The 26,594-nt window shown below is 34.6% G+C and overlaps 2 protein-coding genes and 1 long non-coding RNA gene across 5 annotated transcripts in view; 1 reads left to right on the top strand and 2 right to left on the bottom strand.

The window, feature by feature from the left end:
• Positions 1–11,095, bottom strand: part of LOC138710412 (guanine nucleotide-binding protein G(o) subunit alpha-like) — a 33,767-nt gene extending 22,672 nt beyond the window's left edge. Inside the window, exons 1-4 of the mRNA XM_069841298.1 lie at positions 11,033–11,095; positions 10,665–10,811; positions 5,737–5,921; positions 265–425 (exon numbers count right to left, since the gene is read on the bottom strand). Of these exons, the coding sequence (XP_069697399.1) occupies positions 265–425; positions 5,737–5,921; positions 10,665–10,800 (482 nt within the window). The 5' untranslated portion in view covers positions 10,801–10,811; positions 11,033–11,095. The remainder of the gene's footprint in view (positions 1–264; positions 426–5,736; positions 5,922–10,664; positions 10,812–11,032) is intronic.
• Positions 11,096–11,428: 333 nt separating this feature from the next.
• LOC138710411 (phosphoribosyl pyrophosphate synthase-associated protein 2) overlaps positions 11,429–26,594 on the top strand; it is a 47,237-nt gene continuing 32,071 nt past the window's right edge. The window contains exons 1-2 of one of the 2 annotated variants that reach the window (XM_069841296.1): positions 11,429–11,687; positions 11,889–11,988. In XM_069841296.1, the coding sequence (XP_069697397.1) occupies positions 11,912–11,988 (77 nt within the window). In that variant the 5' untranslated portion in view covers positions 11,429–11,687; positions 11,889–11,911. The remainder of the gene's footprint in view (positions 11,688–11,888; positions 11,989–26,594) is intronic. The other variant, XM_069841297.1, reaches the window with a different exon arrangement.
• LOC138710410 (uncharacterized) lies at positions 14,046–17,879 on the bottom strand. 2 transcript variants are annotated; one of them, XR_011335224.1, is made up of 4 exons: positions 17,635–17,879; positions 17,246–17,371; positions 16,858–17,065; positions 14,046–16,626 (listed from the first exon to the last, which is right to left on the bottom strand). It is a non-coding gene; the product is annotated as an uncharacterized lncRNA (long non-coding RNA). The 2 variants fall into 2 exon arrangements; XR_011335225.1 differs by having other exon boundaries at positions 17,246–17,368.

Below are 26,594 nucleotides of genomic sequence, written 5' to 3'. Positions count from 1 at the left end.
AAGATTGCAAATCCCACTGTAGATAATTAAACATGATTCATACTGGAATGTATAAAATTGTAGGTCTGTACACACAGTAGATAGCTGCACTTCATTGTTATCACATTTTTACGGGGTTGTGTTATTTTCCATTCACTGGCTCAAAATACATTGCGAGACACATGATACACAGACTTGGTGATCTTACAATGCCACCTTACAATCTCTGAGCCTAATAAGGCCAGAATTTGAGTATGTATAAGGAAAATTATTAATTATACTCACTATATAGCTGAGTCATTTAGTTCGTATTCATAGCCTCGTGCAACTGCTAGTCGAACACCTCGATCTTGCCACAATGCTTGAAGAGCTATTGCAACATTGGGTAACATATTGAAACTCTTATCGAAGCAACTGCTGCTGACCAGTATTGTCTGAGCATGGGCCTGTAAAAGTTACAAATATACTTTTGACTGCGAACATGCAAAAGGAGATCAGCCTAGACTGAATCCATGGCACAGAATTTTTGTTCTTGGTTATGCATGCTTTCATCTTCTGCATTCTGGTAGACATCTGATACAGCATTGAGACTCTGAGAAAAAGCTGTGTGCAGTACATAACAAATAACCTTTGTTTGATCTGCGCCAATCACCTTCTAGTAATAATCCTTCATGCCTAGCCTAGTAAGAGCAAGATTCATTTTCTATGAGCAGTGCATGTTTGTCTTCCTTTAATGCAAGTTAAGAAAAGTGAATGGCTTTTATGTTGAAAAAAAGTGTTCCTATATGTTTCTTATGTACGGACAGAATCTGCTCAAGAAGTATGAAGGAAATGTGAGTAATAATTTCCTGGTGTTTATGTTCTAAGTCATTCAACTGTTCACCATTTGGATGACAAATTTCTGGAAAGTGAAAGTCTCATAAAAAAAACAAACAAACAAACAAACACCAAATGCTTACCAAAGAAACTTTGAAAGAAACTGCAATTAAACTAGAAAAGTCTCTTAAAAGGCTATTTGGTGGCTATTTTAACAAACAGGAATTTTCTATAATTTGGTTCAGAAAGATTACTATAACTGAAACCCTGTAAGTTACAGTGATGCATGAATTAAGACCAGTTTCTAAGTACAGGTTTTCGAGTGGACCCAAAAAAAACATGATGAAATAAACCCACCCCTTATTTTCTTTTCAGACGAGGCCTGGTGCCTCTGCGTTCATTTCCATATATATAACAATGTGAGGGGATCCATTTTATACTAATGATCTTTTTCAAATTGATCAATGATTTATAATTTGTCTAGTTTCCTGAATTTTTACACTTTTTGAAACTGACAACCTAGCTATTGCTTGTATGGCAGCTTGCAAATCTAACAGAATTATAACTTTCTGAAATGCATTCATTCTGTATAACAGAATTTAATTTGTTGAATATGTACCAATATTATGGTAAACTGAAAAAGAGGGCATGTAGAGAGTGAAATTTAGGCAAAAACCAATTTTTTTCCTTGATACACACAGGCTTGAAATTTAATATTTGTGACCAGTTGCAGGAAATGGGACCTAAAGTCGGATTTTTCATTTTTTCGTTTTTTGTGGTTTCAAAAAGAGGATGAAATATTGAGCATTTAACCAAAAAATTCATGGTTCTAAGTGCTATAGTTTTTAATATATTACTTATTGAATGTTGGTATCACATTATGCACTTTTCGAGAAAAATGCAATTAAAGCTTTCATTTGTTTCCTTAGCAACTATAAGAAAGATTTAGATATTTAAGAAGCATTGTGTAAAACTACATCCTAGTTTAGTATATAAAGAAAGCCTACAGGTAGCACAATATGTAAAAACATAGGAATGCAGTTTTTACACTAAACTCGTTATTTTGTTCTCCTGTAAAATTTTCTTTCAGACTTTAGGTCCCTTTTCACGCAATGGGTCACATTTACATTTTTCATGGAAATTAGGTATAAATGAAGGGGTTTTATAGTGCCTAAAATGCCTATTTCGACGTTAGTGCCTATTTTTAGATTTTTTTAAATGTTTGCATAATTTTTCGTAACTGTTTACTGTTTTTCTTAACAGTCTGTACTGTTTACATGCCAAGACGGATAACAACAACTCCTTCCTAGCAGTGAATGACACAATAGAGAAGTACCTGTGGGCCACCCCTTCTCATTATTACATTCCAAGACAAATAACCTCTTCCTTTTTTCACACCATTTGTAAGTACAGTAGTGAGTGACACAATAGGGAAGTACCTGCGGGCCATCCCTTCTCTTTCAATCTTAAATTTCCAACTTTAACCAAATAGCAACTGCACTTTTCCCAGTTTGTTCTTTGACATCTACAGTAAGTGGTTGACAAATTTGTACTGTATAATGCCAAAAATAAAATGTTCTAAAGTATCATTCATTCGTCAAGTGGCTGAATGAATTTCCTTATTACTCGACATATGACAGGATAATTTTTTGCCAAGTCTGCAACAAGGAAGTAAGTAAAACATACTTTCAAATTTGATATGTTAAAATGTGTTCTGTTACTTGCAAACTATTAAAATACTTGTTAATATTTCTAAAACAAAATAACGTATCACAAACACTGAAACATATTTTAAACATTTCCTTTCAGGTGTCTAGTGAAAAGAAGTCACCTCACACAACATGCACAAAGTGCTCCTCATGAAGTAAACATAGACTGGAAGTTTACAAAGAAGCAGATGCTCTTGACGCAAATCTCCGAGACTTCATCAATGAAAAATGAGATTAAGGCTGATTTATGCCGACCTATTGTAGCAGCAAATATACTGTTTAAAACTTTAGAAAACACTCATTTCAGAAATTTCCTTCAGAAATATTGCCACCAGTCAAACCCATCAGAGTCGTCACTTCGTAAGACTTACTTGAATCCTATGTACGAAGAAACCATCTCCAGGATAAAAGAGGATCTTGGGGATTCATATTTGTGGATCTCTGTCAATGAAACAGCGGTCAGCCTTGGACACTATATAGCCAACTTCATTGTTGAAAAACTTGATTCTGATGCACCTTCCAGAGCTTACTTAATCTACACCAAGCAGTTGACTAAAACCAATCAAGACACAGTGGCTTATTTTGTCAACAGTGGACTAAAGATAATTAATCTTAATGAAGATAAAGTGCTAAAGCTTTGACAGATGCTGCTTCTTACATGGCCACTGTGATGCGTACTATTAAGGTGTTTTTCCCTTCACTTGTACATGTGACCTGCTTGGCACACGGACTACATCAAGTAGCGGAGCAAATCAGAGAAGAATTTCCGAAAAAGTGAACAAACTGATCTCGTGTTAAAAAAGTCTACAAGCCAAGAAGGGTTGATAGCTAGGGAAAAGCTCGAGCTAGCGCGCTGTTACGTCATCATAGTGTAATGCACCTTGCCCTGCCCTAGCTCCACGTAAATGCACTGAGTGAAGGTTGCCCTCTGTGAGCACAACTGCCATAGAGAATATCATAGATGACTGCATGATAATGGTGAGATTACAAGGGAAAAAATTTGACATAGTGCTAGTGAAAGTTTATATGTCACATAGTGGATTAGCAGACGATGAAGTGGAAGAAAGCTACGACAAAATAGAAGACGTAGTAGAGAAGGAGAAAAAGGGAGCATGCGTAGTCCTAATGGGTGACTGGAACACAGTTGTAGGAGAAGGACAAGATGGAAGACCAGTTGGAAAATATGGATTAGGAAAAAAAATTATAGAGAATATTTGGTGGATTTCTGTAAAATAAATACAATGATTGTTGGAAATACATTATTCCAACAACATAAACGAAGAAGATACAAATGGACATGCCCAAGAGAGGAAAGCAGATATCAGATAGACTGTATACTGGTACAGGAAAGATTCTGAAATTGCTTAAAAAATACAAAGACTCTACCAGGAGTGGATATTAACTCAGATCATGTCCTGCTGATAAGCAAAGTAGATATTCGTCTGAAGAAGAGAGGACTGAATGAAGTGTGTGAAATGACTGTGAAATGAATGTCCTTCCTGTACAGGAGAAGTTGGAGGAAGTTAATAAGGAGGATTTTGTGTTAGTTGACAATGGTCTAGTGACCTCAGAAATCCACGGTGTTGACGACATGGTTGTGAGTCGTACTGCCACTACCGCCCAAGATGAAGATAGTGATGAGGAAATTAAATCTGCAGAGGAAGGTGTCCCCACAACAAACAAAATCCTCAGAGCAGTAAATGTGCTTCGAAAATACATCAGCGTTGCTTCTAGCGATGTATCAAATGAAGTCATTTGTAGTTCCTTTGAAAATGTTATCATTCATAATAATAGCACAAACACATGGCAAACAAGAATCGAAGATTTTTTTTTTTCACATGAAAGGAGCTCTTATTTGCTTACTGTTTTCCCCATTTCATAAATCATTTCCAGTCTACACTGCTGTCTCACTTATTATGCTCAAAGGCCACGGTTACTTGACGAGTGTATTAACAGGGTTACACTGTACTTCCATAGCAGCAGTTGAAGTTGTCTTCCATGTTCAAGTTATTAATCTTAAAGCCTTATTTTGAAGTTGACTAGCCAAGTTTTCCTATTTTTCTTTTTGGTGCTGTTATTAGAGCTTTGCCACAATATTTAGTTTAACACATATTTGGTAGTCTAGGTTGTGTTAAAGGGTTTCCCCAGTACATTCCCATTTTTTCCAGCTAATCTTTTGAAAAGAAAGAAACATCTACCTACTTTATCGGTAATATAGTTTACTAGTGGCTTGTGCAGCAACTGCTGCAAACTAAGTTCATTAGACATTCAAATAAACATTTTTCAGATTTATTTTCAATGAAGAATACCAGACATTCTGAAAGTTATTTGCTTCCATAATAATGAAAGATACTCTCTCTCGAGCCAATACTGAAGAGAACCATGCATATAAATACCTACACCACACCGCCATTAAATGTATGAAAAAGACCCAACCCCACTTCATTAATAACTATAAAAATATTTTATTTTTAATAATATTATTATCTCACGTAAGTTTTATAGCTTTCAGTAACATATACTATATAGCAGCCACTCAGTAAAATATAGAAATCTACTTATATAACCCCAAAATGTTTCACTTTCATATCATCAGTATAGCATTAATATGCATAATTAATGAAAAATAGTCACATCATGGCATTAACTACAATAATATTTCATTTCTAATGGTAATAATGTCATCAAACCACCTCAAGTTTTGTAGTTTTTAATATCCAATACACAGCTGTACCCAGAAAATTACACACCACAGAATCGAACCTGTAAATTATTTTTAGTAAGTTAAGTTTTTAATAACCAATTTAATTTGAGCTCTAAATATGTCAGCATTCTTGCAGATCATGGCCTTCATGTAATATTGTTTACTGTAGTGTGTGTTTTGTTTTATTCTGAAATGCAATTAGCTAGTTCTCAAAACTTACGACGGATTTTGGAAAATAGGAAAATTATGTTGAAAAATTGACATTTTACTGCAAACTACTATTTTTTCTGAAAAACTTTGAGTTCCAAGCTTCAAAATGAGGGGTCATTTATTAAAATCCGTTCAGCCGTTTTCCCGTAATTTCCATTACCAGTTCAAATTATATATATAAATATGGTTTTTCAAAGTAATTTTATTGTCAAAAATAAATTTCGTTCGATTTGTTTGCTTCATTTCTCTACCATAGTACTTTAGGTATAGACTATTTAATTTTTAATGTACAGACTACATTGAATTTACATCACTTACTTTGTTTTTGGCAGACTGAAGATTGATTCTAAGTAGGCCCATTCCAGTAAGGACATATTTCATTGAAGATAATAAATTATCCATAACTGTTGGACGAAAACTTCGCAGCTCTTCTGTAGTGAAGCCATCACTGTGAATTATTTTCATTTGTTTTACAAGAGTGCTCTTACCACTTTCTCCTGCACCTGTTACAAAATGCAAATTTGCCATCATTATTTAAAATGAAAAAGACAGTCCAATACATCGAAATACTTCATGCATCTATCAAAAGTTGTAAAAGTGCAATTCATCCCTCTATTAATTCAATTGGACAATATTTATTTTCACATCTGTTCCTAATGCCATTAAATAAAGAATAGTAATTTATGAATATTGGAGGCAATATTGACCTGTATTGGACCCCCTGAGTCTGTTCCTCTTTAACATAGCAACAATGGATATAGTCAGAGCAGCGAACCAGGATAATACACAGATATATATGTAAGCAGATGACATCATGCTGACTTCCAGATCACAAGAACTCCAAACCGATTTCGACTGTCTGACGGAATGGGCTAATGAAAATGATCTACAGCTGAATGACAAGAAAAGAGTCATGATGGTATATTATTTTAATGTACCAAAGTACATATGATATTTCCATGCAGATATTCTGCGTCATCATACGATGAAAGAGTACTGAAACAGAGAAAAATTCGATGTGGCTTAGTGGATAAAGCATCAGCACGTAGAGCTGAAAACCCGGGTTCAAATCCCTGCGCCGGAGAATTTTTCTCTGTTCCATTACTTTTTCATCGTATGATGACGCAGAATATCTGCATGGAAATATCATATGTACTTCAGTACATTAAAATAATATATATGATATGAGTAAATCACTTCGTGATTTAAGACGGCGCTTATTCCGTCGGATCCCAGCCAACTAGTTACTCATAACGAGTGCACCTCAGCACATATGTGGACTTCAGTCCTACGTTCATAGACTTCCATGACGTAGTGCAGAGGGCGACCACTAGAGGGAACCCAAGAGTTGGAACTTAAACTCAGACGATTCTGTCCAACACCGGGATGGGTATCCGGTGTGGCTTAGTGGATAAAGCATCAGCACGTAGAGCTGAAAACCCGGGTTCAAATCCCGGTGCCGGAGAGAATTTTTCTCTGTTCCATACTCTTTCATTGAGTCATGATGGTGTTTCGAAAGGGTGGAAGATTACCAAGTAACACTGGCGTAACATACAACGGCACCGCTCTAAAAATAGTGAACAGTTTCAAATACCTAGGAGTGACCCTCCAAACTAAAGGAAACATATATACAGAACATGTCAAGGAAAGGTTGTCAGCAGCTATCGTCGCAATGAACGACATCAAGCTCTTAAACAAGATGTCTATGCAAACAGCACTAGACCTCCTCAGGCTGAAAATCACCCCATCGCCACTTATGGCATAGAGACAATATGGAAGCATTTGAAAAAACGAGACCTTATGGAGCTAGAGAGAATAAAGTCGACGTTTCTAAAGAAAGTCGTGTATCTCTAAAAATATGCACTATCGCGGTTGGTATACGAGCTTGCCAAGCAGCCGTTCTATATAGAAGAAGACATCAACTGCTGCTGCCATCCACAGCCCACTACAACACTACACTGATGGAGCTGAAAGAATAGAAGAGGCACATATGGAGCGACTTCTATTTATTGACACCATGCCCACAACAGAATGGATGCAGGGAGAATACCATCTGCATCATATAATGACCCGGCTAGCAGTACATGGCTTCCACTACATGATTTGCCAGAACAATAAATTCCACCAACCAGATGTCAGCTGTGTGTGTGTGAACTTTGCAGCGAATTGTGCGACCGATATCACGTAATGACGTGCAAATGCAGAGCTGTGTCATTGACAAAGTTTTGCAATGGTGACTGAATCGGGCGTCTTGTCCCTACACGATAAATGTTGCACATTGTGCGCTTTTCTTCTTATTATTATTATTTATTCTACTTGTAATGAACTTTCTGAATAATTTGTGTTCGTGTGAAACTCTAAACTATGTAACATTTAATTAAAAGTGATAACTACCTATTACATACGTATCGACACAGCCTGAGCCAGCGATGTGCAACAGGTAGCTTGCATAGTATGCACACATCCATGTGATGCACCCAATCTGGTAAGAAATTTAATTCTGGTAGAACTAAGAGCAATTCCATCCTGTAATTTCGTAGTGTTATGTAATTGATATGAAGGAATTGCATGGTATTTTTTCTAGAATTTTAAAGCATCGGGTGAGGTTAAAATGTCATTTTATAAAAATAAAATGTATAATAATACTTCACATTACATTTTAAATTCAAGAAAGAAAGTTGTAGAAAAAAGTCCCTAGTTTAGCTTCAGATTGATATATATTGGTACACAACAATTCTCTATGATATAGTAAAGGTGCATCTACAGTTCAATTTTCCATGTGCGTACACATGCAATCTGGAAAAAATATTCAAAGAATCAAGTTTAAAATGCGCATTCAATTAAGATACATGAAGATTTTGTGTCTACATGGTGGGCTGTTTTGAACGTCATCTTCACTACGTTTATATAATTAATTAATATTAAATATAAATCTTGCCTGCATTGCTTGAATGCTTAAAGTTGAAAGAAAAACTGAACTGTGTAGATGCACCTTTGGTTATATAAAGAGGTGCACGTGGAATTTTGAAATTTCGATAATCAATTAATACGAAATTATACTTACTTTTCTCTGACAAACAAAACTATCCATGCATTATATTATATCCATTAGAATACACTGACAGAGTTTTAAAAAATTGAAGACACTGAGGTAAATTAATCACCTAATTTTAATTTGACATGGAATGACTCACAGAAGGAGCATTAAGAAATGCAGTTGCAGGGTTCTCAGAGCAATATTTTTCGCAAAAACACAGAAGTTGGCAAGATACCAACGAATTCTGATATATACTTAGTGAACTGAATAATTACAGACTAATATTAATATGTAATATGTTATTCTACAACAAAACAAAAGAAGAACAGTATAAACAAAAGCAAGTTTCCAAGGGAGTAGGAATGTGTGTTCAAAGCCACCTGCCTACAATATTCCATGTAAAAAAAAATATATTATAGGCCACGCACGCACGCACGCACGCAGGCGCGCGCGCGCGCGCACACACACACACACACACACACACACACACACACACACACACACACACTTATTTATTTATTTATTTATCTGAAGAGTATACAGATTTTTATTATCGGTGTATTACTTTATATGGACTATTATATCTGCCGATCTGTTGATTCCCAGCGAGGTCAGAGATTTTTATGTAGGCTAAAATTTCTACCTCAGGACTAGAAGAGGTGGTGGTGGTGGTGGTGAAACAATTTCTAACACCAATATCCCTAGGTTAAATTCAAATCTCTGCTGTGCATATGAAGAGAAGACATACTATGTCACTGTTGATAGTAATTCGTCTGTCAGACAAGGATGTTAAGCCTGGCAGCCCCCTTAGTGCTATTCGATAGGAGTAAGCTACATGTCAGCACCAGGTTTCCCCTTCTCCTTTCCTGATCATCATCCTTACTCATTCCTTACACTACACTTGCATATACATTCATCCTAGTACACTACATAACTTTCCACAGATACACATCATGCACAGCATGGCCCACCGAAGTGATATGCAACTTTGAAAATGAGTCACAGTTCTGCCATCTATCCGCAATATGAGGAACCCGAACTGCACGCACGCACACACGCACACACACACAGTATGATGGCGTGAAAGTGGGGCAGGCTGCATCTTGATTGATGAAAATATGACTCTCTTTTTGGAGGCGTGGTAGCACATAAGTCTGTTTTTGTCGATATTTAGGTGAACTAAGAAACAGACGAGAGAATGTATCTTGTAGTCGTTGAACGAAATCAGATTCGGTAGTCATTACTGTGAATTTAGTTTCCACAAGATAGCCAGGGATCCTCAATGTCATCCCATATTGTAGTTCTGTTGGTGAGAAACCACTATCTCACACAAAAACTCTGAATTGAAGTAGAACCAGTGGTAGGCCTAACAGTTGCAATTGTTATGGAAGAGATCCATCACAGGGAAGATCTTTGAACCTGTCATATTTGTGGATTCCCAGGCAGCAATTATGGCTTTGCATAGGAGCTGAGGATCCAGAAATATGTCAAACTACTGGTAAAGTGTTCAACAGAGAATAGTCCAGCCACAGAGAGTACCTAGCCATTGTAGGATTCGGGGGAATCACGCAGCAAATAAGTTGGCAATGCAAGTAAATATTAGCCACATCCATCTCTCTCCCTGCAGACTACAAAAAGAATCAATTTCACAATAGCTGCAAAGGTGTAAGAGATGCATTAAGTATACAGATGGTGTAGGAAAGAAACTGGAGCCGCTTACTAAGAAAGAAGAAACGGATTTCACAGAATAAAAGCGGCGAAACTTTGTGGTATTATTCAGATCCTAGAATTGGTGTGATCAGCTCACAGCGATGTCCACTTTTTAATCAAGAAGAGCTGAATGTTATGCATGTAAATGACACTAGAAATTCAATAAAACAAAGATGAAGATCATATTATACTCAACCTATTTTGAATAGGAAGACGCCTCGTAGTTTTCTTACAGCAAACGGACATAGGATAAAAAAATGGTAATACTCCTGAACTACACCTAAGGACACACAGCCATATTCGCTCCCTACATGATACCAACATAACAAGCTAGGGATGCAGAACGAAATACTAGTGAAACGGACCATTTGGTAATTAGTAGGGGAGTAAGAGTGATGTTCCTCCTGTTGGCCTGTAGTTAAGATTCGGCTAGCCTCCAGACACCAAATACAACCAGACTGCACTGGTCACTAGATTCTATACTTTTACCCCTACATACCTAGTAGCAATATTTTAATGACATTTCGTTCTTGTTTTGCTAACTCTCCAAGCTGTTTGTCTATTTCTTCACTTCTCCTTCTTGCTTTTGATTCTTCTCTGTCCAGTGTTAGACATCCACCCATCCCATCTTGCATCAGAGGACACACTGAAAAACAAAACCTGTAAATTTAGTTTATGGAATGAACTAAATAAAATCTGGGACAATAGTAATGCACCATGTACTTTGACAGATTCTTCTAACGCCCCCTTCGAGTTCCAAATGTAATCGTACTCATTTCCCTCCTCCACTTTCTAAAATCTTGCATAGGAAGTAAAAACAAATGTAATAATAATTTTATTAATGTATTAACTGAAGCACATGTTTACCTTTCTATAATAACAAACAATGACATGTGAACGCTTAAGAAGACGCAATGACGCCGATTTAAATCAAAGATTCAAAACGAAGATATAATGTTCTATACGAATATGAGTACATTGCAAAAAATAAAGAATCATGAAAATATATTTTTATAATTATATCTGAAAAAAGTGTAACAATTTAGTAAATATACATGTGTACAACAATATTGTTAAATTTATCTTTGACAGTTAATAATTAGTTATAATTCGTAAATATTTCGCTGACATTTACATTACAGTATAGTAATATCTTTCCGTTTACTATCCTAGGCTTTGCAACAGGTAATGACCTCTTGTGGTAAAAACATGCATGTCAATGTCTGTGACCAGTGTTGCCATTTCTTCCTTTCAGCCAACAGTACTCTTCTTAAGAAAATAGAGGTAGGCTATTCTCTCAGTACTCATGGTACTCATTCTGACCAAGTGATCAGGGGTATTCATCACAATCTGGCAACTCTGATTGTCCCATTGTGACATCGTAACTTGAGATTTGTAGCTCGATAGGACATCGAGAAAAGAAGAAGAAGAAGGATTAAGGATATTATGTTAATGACAATCTGACAAAAAAACAGTAGCCATATCACGCATAAGGAGAGAGTAAGGAAGATACTAATTTGAGGTGAATTGAGATACTTTGTAATTGCATTCGTTTTATTGCTCCCACCATTTAAATTAAAATGTTGTGTTCTAGCAATTCACCTATTTCATGTTATTTACTAGATTTAACCCACAACACGTAACAGTATTAGTCTAAAACCAGGTCGCTGATAAACGTTGTGTTATGTCAACATTATAACCCAACTCATGTTATTATTTTCAGCTCTGACAAAATTTGTAACGAACATGGATGTACCGTCTTCAAGTGATATAATGATTATTGGAGGTAATTCTCATCCAGAACTGGTGGCTCTGGTTGCTAGGTAAGCTTCTTTAACAATTTCGTGAGTTTCTTTTAATAATTATATAATGAGTAGGCCTAATTGGAATCTTGTAGTAACTGTAGAATGAAAAGATACATAGTATGTAGCTGAAAGGATCTTATAGACTGCAACATGTCTATTTGTTTAAACAATGTATTGTGTCTGTCTAGTATTTTTTACTTGGTTATTTAACGACGCTGTACCAACAACTAGATTATTTAGCGTCGATTAGATTGGTTATAGAGAGATGGTATTTGGCGAGATGAGGCCGAGGATTCGCCATAGATTACCTGACATTCGCCTTACGGTCGGGAAAAACCCAACCAGCTAATCAGCCCAAGCGGGTATCGAAACCGCGTCCGGGCGCAACTCCGGATCGGCAGGCAAGCGCCTTAGCCAACTGAGCTACACCGGTGGCTCCTTTCAGTGGTAAATGTTGTAATCTTCAGAGTTACATCACAGATTACATTACGTAGGCCTACATAGACTACGCTGTTTGTTTAGGTTGCCGTTTAGTATTGAGTTTGTTGGAATAATAATTATTTTATTTGAGCCATAATGCGTGAAATGACGTCACAAAATGGTGCAAACTTCAAAGAGTGACATCCCACAGTAACTGAAATTCTGGTCGAAGTTTGTGCGCACCCTCTCTGGTATTTTTCCAGAAAAGCTACACCAAAGGAGCACCATTTTCCGCTAAAGTTGCGCACAGTTAGTTCCCTTCGTATTTCGCTTACACACTTTCAAGTGTTTAAAGCCTTTTCCTCAGTCATACCAACATAACTTCGATGACATTACGAAAGTTTTACGTTAGTGTACACTTACGTTATGCCTTGCATATACTGTGACAAGTTGGGGGGGGGGGGTGTGTTTTTTTTTTACAGTAAAATCATTCTTCCCAATATTTAGAGAGGCTTTTGTTGTACGTTGCATGTATAGTGAGGATCACGTAAGTTCAGTTCCCAAACAGCAAATATTTCCGCCTTGTCAGTGTTGCCAACTGTTACCAGATATCACCACATGTAGTAAAATCACGATCCTATGTACTGAATGACTTCTTTACTCACCGTACTTTACCTTAATGTTGGAAGGTTATTCTAAATAGTTTCAATAATAATGAGAAATGTATTGCTATGTTCTATTCTTTTATTCCTTTACATTATTATTAGTATTAGCATTAATAGGTTACTAGACGTAAATATACAACAAAGTATAGTATATAATATTCAAGAATCAAATCTGTTCCAAGACCAATTAAATTATTGTCACTTCACTTCAAAGATTCCAGCGTACATATACTGTACTTCCTAAAGGTAGATAAATTAATAACCAACTGACTTTTGGTTGGAATTCGAATGAACTTCTGATTATCTTTTGAAATTAGTAAGGAAATGGATAATACAACTAGGCTAAAACTGAAATAATAATAAATCAACTTACAAAAATAATTTTGGTCCTTAAAAGCCATAAGTAATTTCACTTCTAGATACCTTTTTAAAGATTTCATTTGTTTGTAAATTGCTTAATAATGTTACACTTACACTTATTATTTCTGGAACTCCACGTCTGTCATTGAAAAAATGTATGATACATAACTGTGAAGTCTCTTTTTGGCTCTTGTGTCCTAAATTTAAATAAGAAAAAACAAATGATTCAAGAAATGTGAGCTGGTGAAAATTAAATACTCAATTAATAAAATAATTACTACCAAAAGAGTATTTTATTAATTCTATACAAAAGATGGATTACACAGAACAGATGGCCAGAAATCATAGATTTATACACAACATACAGCATGAAACGATCATCAAAAAATGCTTTTTGTACACAATAACATCTTTCAAACGAAGTGAAATAGCCAATAAGTTCAATAAATATTATGCTAATAAGTAATAACTATAATTAATAATTATCTACAAGCTGTAAAAGGGAATAAAATAGTATATTGTTGAAATTAGGGGGTATGGTTTATTACGTGTATTTATAATTTTAATTACTTTTTCTACATTTAATTATATTTTAATTTCTATTAGATTAGTTGGTGGTGTGGGTGTTAGTTTTATCTGTGTACGTCAGACTATTAAGGAAAAACTGAAAGAAATATTAAATCTACAATCTACTTTATATAACAATATTTAATCAAGAACTGAATATTACTATTCATTTAATAACATAAGACCCAAAACATCTCCAAGTCCAGACAATACACATGCTGATTTTCTTAAATATGTTGGCAAACAAGCAAACTCACTACTTTTATTTTGTAATCTCAACTAAAATACAATATCTGTCTGGAGAAAATCTATCATAACATCAATTTTGAAAAGCAATTATTCAACTAATATCTTTTCGAGTTATCGACAGATACCACTTACCAGTATGATAGCCAAAATTATGGAAGAGATGATTTCATAGATTGAATTGGTTCCTGGAATCTAGTAACTAACTTTCATCTTATTGAGTTGACTTTAGAAAATTACATTCAACAAATGGACAGATTTTAAATTTTAGTGAAGATATTAAAGATATTTTAAACAGAAAACAAAACACCTTAGCAATTTTAATTTATTTTCAAGGATCATATGGCTCTGTAAATATAAATCACTTAAGAAATTGCAAACTTAGGGTGTCCATGATAAAGTGTTACATTGGGTCAGTGACTTGATTATTTGATTCATTGTCACAAATATGTAAATAGAGACAGATTCATCTGGGCTTCCCACATTGTTGTTTTCAGGAATACATTTTCCAATATTAATGTCGATGGTCTAACTAAAGAAATAGGTCTTATGATAATCTCATCATTTGCAGATAATATGGTTGTCTAGAACAAAAAATCACAGTCCACAAATATTAATAAACTGAGCCAAAATCCCAACAGACTTTTTGACTCTACTTGGAGAACTCAAACTTGCTCAATCAAGGGAAACTTTACTAATAAAACACAATCCCAAGTTATTTCAAAATGAATAGTATATAAGTTAACTTTAACAGATGATGTTAAGAAATGTGATACTTCTCCAGACATTTTAAAAATCATTAGAAACGATTAATGATCTGGTCAGTGAGTGACTACATACAGTATTTTTTATAGATGGATCCTGTTTACCAAGCCATAGATGTAGTGGTGTTGTAGTACAATACCAGTATATTCCCTTTTACAGGGAATTATATTCAAACACTTGTTTGCCCCATTTTAACCGTGACAATGCTTTTTAGTTTTTTAAACTTTCTGGTTATTGTATTGTGTTTGTGTTTAGTGAAAGATTTTAGATAAGGGTGCAAATAGCCATAGTAGCTGACGCTCCCTTTTTAAACGCCACTAACTAACTAACTAACTTCAAACACTGACTAATTTTGATAGTGAAAATTTAGATACACTTTTAAGCTTACAAAATCTCCAGTATCAACTTCATAAATCTGAGAAGGCTGTCATACTATCAGACTCAAAATCAGATATTCTTGCTGCAGTATTGGACGTAACAGCATGAAATCTCAATATTTTACAGTGTTTTAATATTTTAAGCAAAATGGTCTAATTACATTGACGACTGGTACTTCTGTGGATCCATGAACTTTATGGAGTGGGAGGTAATGAGGTAATTGAAAGGTAGCAAAATTACTGTAAGGTTATCTATACCTGCATCTTACCACACTGTTAAAAGAATAACAAGATCAGAACATGACAATGTGGTAACAAAAATCGGAATGATTCTAAAGCAAATGAAAAAATTGCAATAGGCCATCCGGCATCCGCTCCACGATGGAGGAAAATTCTCAGAAGAAACCAACTAATCAGACCAAATGGGGGATCCAAACTACCCTCGAGTGCAGCTCTGAATTTTCAGGCCAACGAGTCTACCAACTAAGCTACATTGGTGGCTCCACTAAAAATATGAAGTACATGGCACTCAGATTATTAAATTGACAAACCTAAACAATTATTCATCAGTTAAGCTATAAAATATAATACATAGCAAGCAAGTTAATTCAATTTAAAAGTATAAACAATTCAATCAGTTGAAATATACAGAAATTGATAATAAATATCATGCAAATTACTTCACATTACAAGCATAAACAATTCATCACTTGTGGTATACAGCCTACTATTTAATTTATAGCACATACAATTCATCAGTTAAGCTATAGGCCTACAGTCTACTATTGAATTTACAGCATATATAATTCATCAATTAAGCGAAACAAAAATATAGTACAATACATAGTAAAAAATAATACACCTAATTTAATAACTGAACTTCTATGAAAATCTACAGTGGCAGTACTCATATTATCACAGGCCATGATTGTCTCAAATATTTACAAAGAACTGATATTTCAGAATCTCCCCATGCCATTTCTGAAATCTCAATGAAGATATGGATCATTGTCTTGACTGTTTAACTTTACACAGCTTTCAATCATCTGGTTAAATATTGGAGTGCAAGATAACAAATGACATCAACTGCTGAACACTTGGTATCAATCAACCAACAACTTCATTAGATTAAAGGGGGAAAAAAAAAACTGAAAGAATTAATTGTATATAGACACAACACATAAGACAAGGCCGCTTCAGAACAGTAATTGGCAAGGCTCTGTTGTTTTAGGATTCTTATGTAGATTCAATTTCACCTGAAAGAAAAAAGTAGCATCTATAAGTATGCCTAATTATGAGAAATAAGAGAAACGGTTGCAATAGTAGTAGTAGTAGTAGTAGTAGTAGTAATGATAATAATAATAATAATAATAATAATAACTGCAAAGTATGGAAATTAATATTGAAATATAATATCAAAAGGTGATTTCACACCATCAACTCTTATCATTTAGTACAACAAATCTATTATATTCAGTTGCAATCACCAGTAGCTGTTCTTTCCTCCATTTTGTTGTTGGCTGATTTTTCACAAGTCTGCTATGATATGCAGCACTATCCATGACAATAACGCATTGCCCTAATGTTCTCAGGTCAACAACTGTGTTTGCACCCACTTCTCAACTACAGGGCTATTCATAGCACTATGGTAGTCCTGACTTTTCTTTCAATTGCATGAAAAAATTAAATCAGCACCTGCAATAAAAATTATACAGCATTTAAATAAAGAAAATAAAACATAACATAACATGAGATCCTCTTTGGTGAAAGGCTTTCCCACGTTTTTATTTAGTCACCAATTTTTATATTTTTGTACCCTGATTTAAAAAATTACTCTTGCCAAATTTATGTAAAATATAAATCAATATAACTTACCGAGTATAAATCCACCTTTCGTTCCGGCATCTAATCTTCCACCCTCATTTGTTGGTCTATGAATAACACCATTCATGTCACTGGAAACTTCACCTGGTTTATTTCATGAATAAGTGGGTGATCCTACTTAAAAAAAACAGAGAGAGACAAGCAATTCACATTGACACTCTAAGAGACACAAAAATTTTAAAGACAGGAAAACCGTTCAAGAATTTTATAACTAACCTCTAGTTATAATATGAAACTATTAATTGCAAAACATGTTGTTCCCACTTGAATTCATTACTAGTAGCATATATTAATTGCAATTTCATATTCCACATAAGTGTTAACCTATTTGTTAGTAAAAAATTCAATCACTCAATGTCTCACAATACATTGAAATTTACCATTCATAAAAATCCAAGTCTCATCCAAGAATAATACGGGTTTAGGGTTCTCACGCTCCACATTTCTTATATATTCTCTTAAAAACGAATAACATCACTTTCTCGTACATGTGTATAAGGATCCCCTTTGCTCCATAGAAATTTCATCTCTTTCAAAATTTTTTTCACCGATGATAAGGATACTCTAAATAAATATGTTTCATAATCATCATTCATATTTTCCAGAACTTTTGCTGCTGTTAGTAATTCCCCTGTAACAGTAAATGAAAATTATGCCATATTTTTATACATATGACTAATATCAGAATTACATTGCATAAATCAACACAATAATTCCTGTAACTTCCCTACCTTTATGTAACTTGTCATAAATAAATCTCGCAATTGCATCTTTGGTAAAATCATCAGCATCAGTCTCTGGATGTTTACGTAGTCTATGTTTTCCTGGTGTCACAAGTGGGGTCCCCTTCTGTGAATTTCTCACATTCGTGGCTGTAGTAAAACCAAGCTGTAATAACAAACAATAACATAACACTTCTAAAAATTGTTATATCATAAAATTCATGCATGATACCAACATTTGCAGCTATATGAATAGAATATGATCAATATGTCAGGTTGGGTCTACGATAGGTTTAAGTAGGCTAATATTTAGGTAATTCTCCAGAAAAGCTACATCAAAGAAGGCATAATTTTATTTTGTTTAATTGATTTCTGTGATATTTACATAGTGATGAACACGTGGTTTTAGTGCACAGCCACAAATACTTTCAGCACAAAAATCCTTTGACACTTACCTGTATATTCTAATGCATTGTTGTAGTCCCTCCCTCAAACTTGTTACTAATTACCAATATAACATGCGAGAGGTCCATGACGAAGAGAAATGGTTAGTTTCCCAGTAGTGCGTCCTCGTCCTCTCGAGTGTTATATCTTAACAAGTACTTTGGGTGGGGTAGCTTTTCTGAAGAAACACCATATTTAATATTACTTAGACCAGTCATGAATAAATTATTCAGCCAGAGTCAACGTTCCTATGCTTTATAGAGTATGTTATATAGTTATTATATAAAACTGAATTATTTTTAAGCACCATAACAGGCCAACATTCATGTAATATTTGCTGCAATATCAAGTTAATAATTACAATATGACTTGTAATTTCTTCGGCCGATGTGGCATGTAAATTGTGATCTGAACGGTTAATTTAATACTAAAAGAGAAAACTGGAAATTTACTTTCGTGCTGTTTGATTATTTGTTCGTCTAATTTGTAAATGTATTTAAGCTATCACCTACTGCAGTATTACAGTATCTTAAATGTATTTAGTTTGGCAATATGAAAATCACTGACTTGATTAAACATCTAGGCCTAACTTAAAAATTTGTTTTGTTTGACCACAATCATGAAATTATTAGTGCAAACTCCTAAAACTGAATACCACTTTGAAATGTATGCTTAAGAATACTTACTCCTAATAATTTTCCTATTCTGGTTGTAATTGCTGTCTCCGTTAGCATAATTCCTTCTTCATTATCTTCTTTCTTCAACTCATTATACACGTGAACTACAGATTTCTGAAGCGTACTCTGAATGCCACACATTTTCTTCCTTGGAGGAGTCACTGCAACACTATTTCATTTTTTTGACATAGTAATAAAAATCTAAACACGAAAGAAATTCATTAAAATTTGAAATAATATTTCTATCCATTACCCACGTGCATTATCACGCCCAAGTATATTATATTTATTCGTACTTATCTGACTATTCTTGAATTATAACCACAACGCAACACATAAAATAACTATTATGTATTAATATTAATACTAATATTAATTAATTATTAATAAGTTCGAATTTCACTATCTTCCAGTAACCGGCTGAGAAATCTAGTACAATTTTAATTTCATGGAACTCCAGTACCGGCAAATATTGTCGATATTTGCCTCAGCTGCCAACATACCAGTTACAAAATCACTACCATTTATAGTATTTGTCAGTATCGAAATTCGAAACGAAGTTGGCAAAAGAAAATTCAACCTTCAAACTAGAAAATCACCATAATCCACTAGCATTTGTAGTAATGGGGGAAAAATGGTTAGGTTTCACCCTTAGGGTATCAAGTTACCTGGTCTTCCCTATAAGAATCTGTGCAGGATTTTCAGGCGCTAGGCAAAGGCTGGTGATTTTTTATTTTGTGATGTCAGTACTAACTGTGCTATAGTTTTAGTTTCACTTTACTAATTACCAACATTTCATGAATTCCGTATATCGAAACAGTAATGATTGAAATTCCATGCTTGTTCCATAGTACCACAGTCTACTATATACAGTCGCGAAGCTCAATATGTAGTAAAAATGCGAACATGTGTAGTTGCCCACCACTAGGATCGCTACTATCGCCTCAGCATCGCAGATCTCTCTCCTAGCAGACGGAAAATATGTTACACTTTCGTTGTGTTCTTTTGGAAAAATTAATACCTTCCTTCCATTATTGAAATATTAAATGCATAAAGTTAATTTATTATTTTAATGAAGTATATTAAATTCCACCATAAACTCGAAGATGCCTGCAAGAAATGTTATATATATAATTTTTGTTTGTGCAAAACGAATTGAAATTTACTATAATAGCTTCACTCATTCAATATTATAGCGATAATTAACTATGACCCAATAAATATTAATTTGCATTTCCCTTTACAACAATAATAATGGAAATATGAATTAATAGAATAACTTACGTGTACCGGTACTTGTAGTGTAAGCTTACGTAGGTAACAAAGTGGGATGAGGTTAAGCAATAATAATCACACCAGAATTGGAAATAAAACGTGATCAATAAATTTTATTGTAACAGACTTTTTCTACGTCTCTAGTAAAGCAACAAATAAAAATAACAACAAAATTAACAGCTATAATTAAAAACATATCCTTTGAAAAAAAAAGTAGGCCTGAGCAATAATAATCCCACCAGAATTGAAAATAAAACGTGATCAATAAATTTCATTAAAACAAACTTAATTTTTTACGTCTTTAGTAAAATAACACATAAAAATAATAACAAAATTAATAGCTACAATTAAAAATATATCCTCTGAAAAAAAAAAGTAGACCTAACCTTTATTTCTCTGGAAATTTAGCAGTGACAGAACTTTAACCGGTATCTAATGTCCTTAAGGTTAGACTGAAACATTTCATTGTGAAATTTAAGGATATAATGTGTTCTAACAGTCACAAAGAACTTCAAAATTAAGAGTTTTGTTTTTGCACAGCATTCATGTGGAAACCCAGGAACCTTTCTGAATCTTTCGGAAATCGGAAAAAGGATAACTCTGGCCTCTTTCTCTTACTGTTGCTACAATTTATAGCACTACAAACGTCTCCTCCTTGTCTCATATTATTATTCCAATTATTATATTTTAGCCATTAACATTTTCATTACAACCAATAACGAACATTTCACAAGCATCAATGTGAAATACGCAACGAGCTAGCACTCGATAGAAATACGACACAGTCGAAAGTCGACCATGGACAGTCTATTGTTTCTAGTTGCTAACCGCTTGGAGTGCTTTATCACGAGATTTGCAAAAAAACACCTCAAGCTTCGCGACTGTATATAGTAGACTGTGATAGTACCTTACACAGAAATATGGAGTAAGAAATGGTGGTTATAAACTGACTTACCGTTTTTAATAGGAACAGCAGAGTTTGCCTTTTGGAGAAAAGATTTGCTGACACATATGAAAAGGTATATGAAGTGAATAGTACGCATTTTAGCTGCGTCACTTATTTTCTCCATGGACTCTCCTCTTTGTTTAAGTGTTAGTCTAGCCATACTGTATCCACTTGGTGCCAAACAGGACAGTAGGCTTTCATTCAGTGAAAGGTATTATTTAATTCCATTGGAGACTATTCGACACACTCAAGGTAGAAGCTTATGTTCATTGCAACAACTTGTTACTGCAAGTTCAGTCTTATTTCATTTTCATTTTACAGGTAATTTAATATCACATTGTTATAGTGTTTATTATTTTATTTGCCATAAAACATGTCAAAGAGAAATAAGAAAACTATTGGCTCACAAGGAAGATAGATAAATTATTAAAAGTAGGTATTGGGGAATATTTTGAGAAAATGTAATAATGAAGGACCCTTAAGCTTAATGCCGGTAACACAAATAGTTCAAAGAACAACCGATCTTACTGTGTGGAAAATGTACCCTGTTGCGATTTACGAAAGAGAGATTTTCTGACAGTGAAAACATTAAACTTCGAATCCCCGGAAAGCACTGAGAAAAGATGAAACCTATCACGAACTTGGACATTTTTTAATGTTTATGCTATTGATCGACATATTAATCAGTACTCTACTGGATGTGAAATTCCAACATTCAGTTAATAAGAATGCCACAGGCCGTTGGTAGTCTGGAGTGCTCGAGAGGAAGTGCTACAATATGGAGGAGCTGTGCGATACCGACCGATGAAGTAGAAGCAGGTGACGAACAGTTAATAAGGGGTAAAAGGACAAATAGAAACTTTAACAGAAATAAAGTAAATTCAATCAAGGATATAGATACTGAACGAAACTACCTACTAAGAGATAGGCATCAACAAAGATTAAATTTTCCTAAAATTAGAAAAACTTATTATTAACTAAATAAGATAAGAAGACAGGTTTTGAAAATAAGATAGAATAACATCAAGGTTTTAAAATAATAAAAAAAAAATTGAAAATAGAGAATTAATGAAGTTATTAATGTATTCCGATAGCTATATTAATTAGTAAAGGTTCAGAAGATAATTTGACTTTATAAATTGGTTAACTACTATATTTTAATTTCAATAAGAATGCATTTATAATCAATTTATTAGTCATTATAATAGCAATGAATCGAAAAATGTGTGCATGCGATACAATGATGAAACTAAATTGAGGTTGATTATGTAAGCAACTTGTCAAGTTTGTTTTTAAGCAGATATGCAGTAGTCTTCATAGAAGTTACGCAAACGTTTCTGCTGACAAGAAAATTGCAAGAAATAAAGATTAACCTACATATGGAATGTACCGATTCAGCTATTTCAGGCTCATGACTTACAGTATGTCGACATCTGCTCACCTATTTGAAATGATAAGTTATTATGTAAAATAAGACCTAAAAATTACAATTAAATTGTGAAAAGGAGCAGATAAATAAGGTTTAATGTCTTAATGGTTATCACGATTGGTTTAAACATGCACTAAAACCAGACGTAAGTGCAAGTTTGAACCAATAAATTATTGAGATTTGCGATAAATTAATTAGTTTAGGAAATTGTATATTTATTATGTATAACTACTTTTGTATATAGAATTTTTTGTTAAATTATTAAGTTTTATACTTTTGTGAACTAATATAAATAAATCTATCTATCTGTACCACTTATAAATTTCCTACCTGAACATATTGCTTTATTGTTGAATTTGTGACCATATTCATAGATCTCTGCATATTTTTCTAACATTTCTTGGGGTTCAAGGAAATCGCTTCCGAGAAGCAGTCAATACAACCAGGCAAGTTCCTTTCTTGAAACAAAGCCTAGTTTGCAAGGACTGACTCTGTCTAAAATAATTATGTGCATGAAGAGTTGACTTGTTAGGCACAGCATTCTTTTCTGCAGATGATCTTATAGATTAACCTTTCCGATATTCTTTCATTGCTTCTTTCATATCATACTCATTCCCTATTCTCCTGCCTTTCATAAAAAAAGAAAGTTTTGACATCAGTAACAACAATGAAATGGTACATTCCATTCAGAAGTCGTTTGATGATTTGTTTTTCAATATTTTCTCTTAAAACAACATGCATAAAATCATAAAAATGAATTATTTATTGAAATGTTTCTGTCCGGAATTAGGAACATTTATGTGTCCGAAATAGGAACATTGCACTAATTATCTAAAATTCCCAAGAAAAAGTGTCCTGAGCGTTAAAAAGAACAAATTGACGCCAGCTCATAATCGTCAGAGCCCTATTCTTCACATTGAAAACATAATGAACCTTTTGCAAAATCATTTTATGTTATTTACAGAGAATAATTTACCGCTCAATATTACAACAGGACGAAATATAAGGATATTCTAATAATCTTTGCTCACTTTCCGCTATCTGAAGCTCGGATTTCACATACAATCTCACTTCCATGTGTTGCAATCAGCTGTAGAATGTTACTGATTTCCATGGACTAGCTAAACGAATGTATAAAGGATTCAAGTGTCTGGAAATAGCACCTGTCCTGTAATTGCCCCCCCCCCACCTTATAAACATATATTTATCTGATAGTTATCAGAAGGCGTTCTTCAGCACTGACTGAAATTCTGAAGTTAGTGTCCATTTTAGAAATTGCAGATTCATCTTTCTGTACCAACAGTTAAATGTTTCTCTACTCATTCTGTAGAATATTTTAAATCTTTCTGGGTACATATTTAATTCTTTGAACAGATTAAAAGCACCGCGTTGTTCTAAATTACCACACCAAAAAGGATATACCCAGAATCATCTCTATGTTTTCTGTCATTGTAATAATTGATATTAGCTAAATTAACTAGATAGAGACATCCTCAGCCTCCGACGACATGTTATATGAATGAATTAGTCTAGTGAGTGCCAGGTCACTTTGCTGTCATGTTGCTATCACAGTTCATGTTGGATCAGTGTTGTTGTCGCATCACAATCATATTAGTGAGCGCTCTGCCTAAGATTCACATAGTCTCTCAAAGTAGTTGCCAGTGACCGCTATGCATGTCTGCCAACATTGGTACAGCTGCTGGAACACTGTTGAAAGATATTGGCAGGAAGATTCTACAGCTTCTCTTGTGGCAGTAATGATCTCCTTGGCCGACTGAAATCTGTGCCCAGTAGCTTTGCTTTCAAGCAGGAAAAGAGAAAGAAATCGCATTGTGCGAGATCTAGCGAATATGGAGGATGTGGCAAAACGGTGACCTGTTCCCTTGCCAGTTCCTCTTGCACAAGCACAGATTGATGTGCAAGGAACATTTTGTAGCAACAACCAGTTTTTCCTATGCCAAAGCTCAGGATGCTTACTACGAATTGAATCATGTAGACAGCGAAGGATCTTCTTATAGCAGATCTTGCTTACAGTTGCTCCTTGTGGGATGAACTTCATGTGAACAATTCCCGATGAGTCGAAAAATAGTTCAAACATCACCTTTTGACCTCTCCTGTCGCGATTTTGCCCTTCGTGGTGGTAATGGTGATTGTCGTTTCAGTTGCAGATAGTATAGAATACACCATGTTCCGTCTCCTGTTATGATCTGGTTGCGAAACGTCGCTTTGTCATCAACACTGCTGAACAGGTGACCACAAATGGTCATGTGATCATCACATTATAATCTTTTCTTTGTAAGAAAAATCCTAATATAAACAATAGCACGTGACTGAAGTGAGGCTTCATTGGCTGCTGTTTGGCGCCATAGATTCTCAGTACATGTTCCCGCCCACTATTGTACATTCTGTTTCATGTTAAACATTTTCCGTTACTCATCAAGTAGGCCTAACCTCACTACTATGATTTGCTTAGGAAACATTTACTTTATAATTACTGTAATTAAATCTCACATAACTTATTATATACATATATGACTTTTTTTTTCTCCGCTTTTGAGAGGGTTTCTATTCTTATGTTTAATAACCAAACACACCCAGGATGCAGAAGCCATACATCAGTACCACGTGCTTACGTGGACAACTACGAGCTCAAGTGACGCCAATTTGTTACAAGAACAGACTACCTCGGTATTACTGTATGTATTCATCTGCGTTCATAGTACATAACAAAATATAAAAGTAGCTTTTCTTTTACATATCCTTTTACATATGAGTGAAGTTATATGTTTCATTGTATTTAACAACTAGAATTCAGTTTTTTATTTTCTAGTAATACAAGATGATAGTTTCCAAATATGGACTATATTTTCCTGCATCGTGTGAGTGTTTCGACTGTGAGCCAATCACGGGTATGACAGCCACGTGCTTGTGTTTACATTAGGATTTTTCTTACAGCGAAAACAGTATAGCTGTGTTTCAGAATTTGTGGAATACTGTGCTTGATAACACGCAATATGTTCAGATCAGACAGAATTTTGTGTCACATACCATGGTTAATCCCTTCGGCTGCTGCGAGATTATTTACAGTACCAATTGGGAGCAGTTGACATATACCAATGTTGCAGCTTCTTCGATCTTGTGTTCAGTTTGGATTGTTTTTGATCGACCAATACACTCATCATCCTCCAAAAAACTGTTTCTGCCCTGCGCAAAAAGTTGGTGCCACTTAAACACAGCACTACGGCCCAAGGCTTCTTTGCTGTACACATGTTTGATGATTTGAAACATTTTGCTAGCAAATTGTCTAATTTTTTTAAGAATTTGATATTTGCCCATTGCTTAAATTACGACATTCTCCAGTTCTGCCACTTGCATTCAACTACACAACAGAGACCGTAGTTCTGTTTACACTGTATGCATGCAACTGCCTCTTACTGGGACGAGAGAAGAACTGACATGGCACTATCCTTTGGTGCAATCTGTCCACTGTAGTGCACCACAGTGAAACTATGTGGCCAGTCTACAAACTTGCTGGCAGTGTGTCGTATGTTAGTGCGTGCGTTTTTCGAAAATTTTCATGTTGTTTGAATTCCAGAATAATGAAGTTTGAACCTAGTAAAAATGTTGTTGTTGTTTTCTAATGCCAGGCGTTTGACAATAAAGTCATTTGACCTCTTGCACTCCAATATTTTTCAAAGATATTATCATGGCCAGCCACTGAAGCACAGATTTTGAGGTGTTCCGAATCCATTTCTTGGTTTAAGTTGCACAATGGGCAGTTAGGGGATTGATATATTCCAATTCTATGCAGGTGCTTGGCCAAACAATCATGGCCTGTTACCAATCT

The sequence above is a fragment of the Periplaneta americana genome, chromosome 12 (genome assembly GCF_040183065.1).
Source record: "Periplaneta americana isolate PAMFEO1 chromosome 12, P.americana_PAMFEO1_priV1, whole genome shotgun sequence".
In the NCBI taxonomy this organism is placed as follows: domain Eukaryota; kingdom Metazoa; phylum Arthropoda; class Insecta; order Blattodea; family Blattidae; genus Periplaneta; species Periplaneta americana.
Note: the sequence above shows the minus strand (reverse complement) of the source record. Positions and strands in the feature narration are given on the sequence as shown.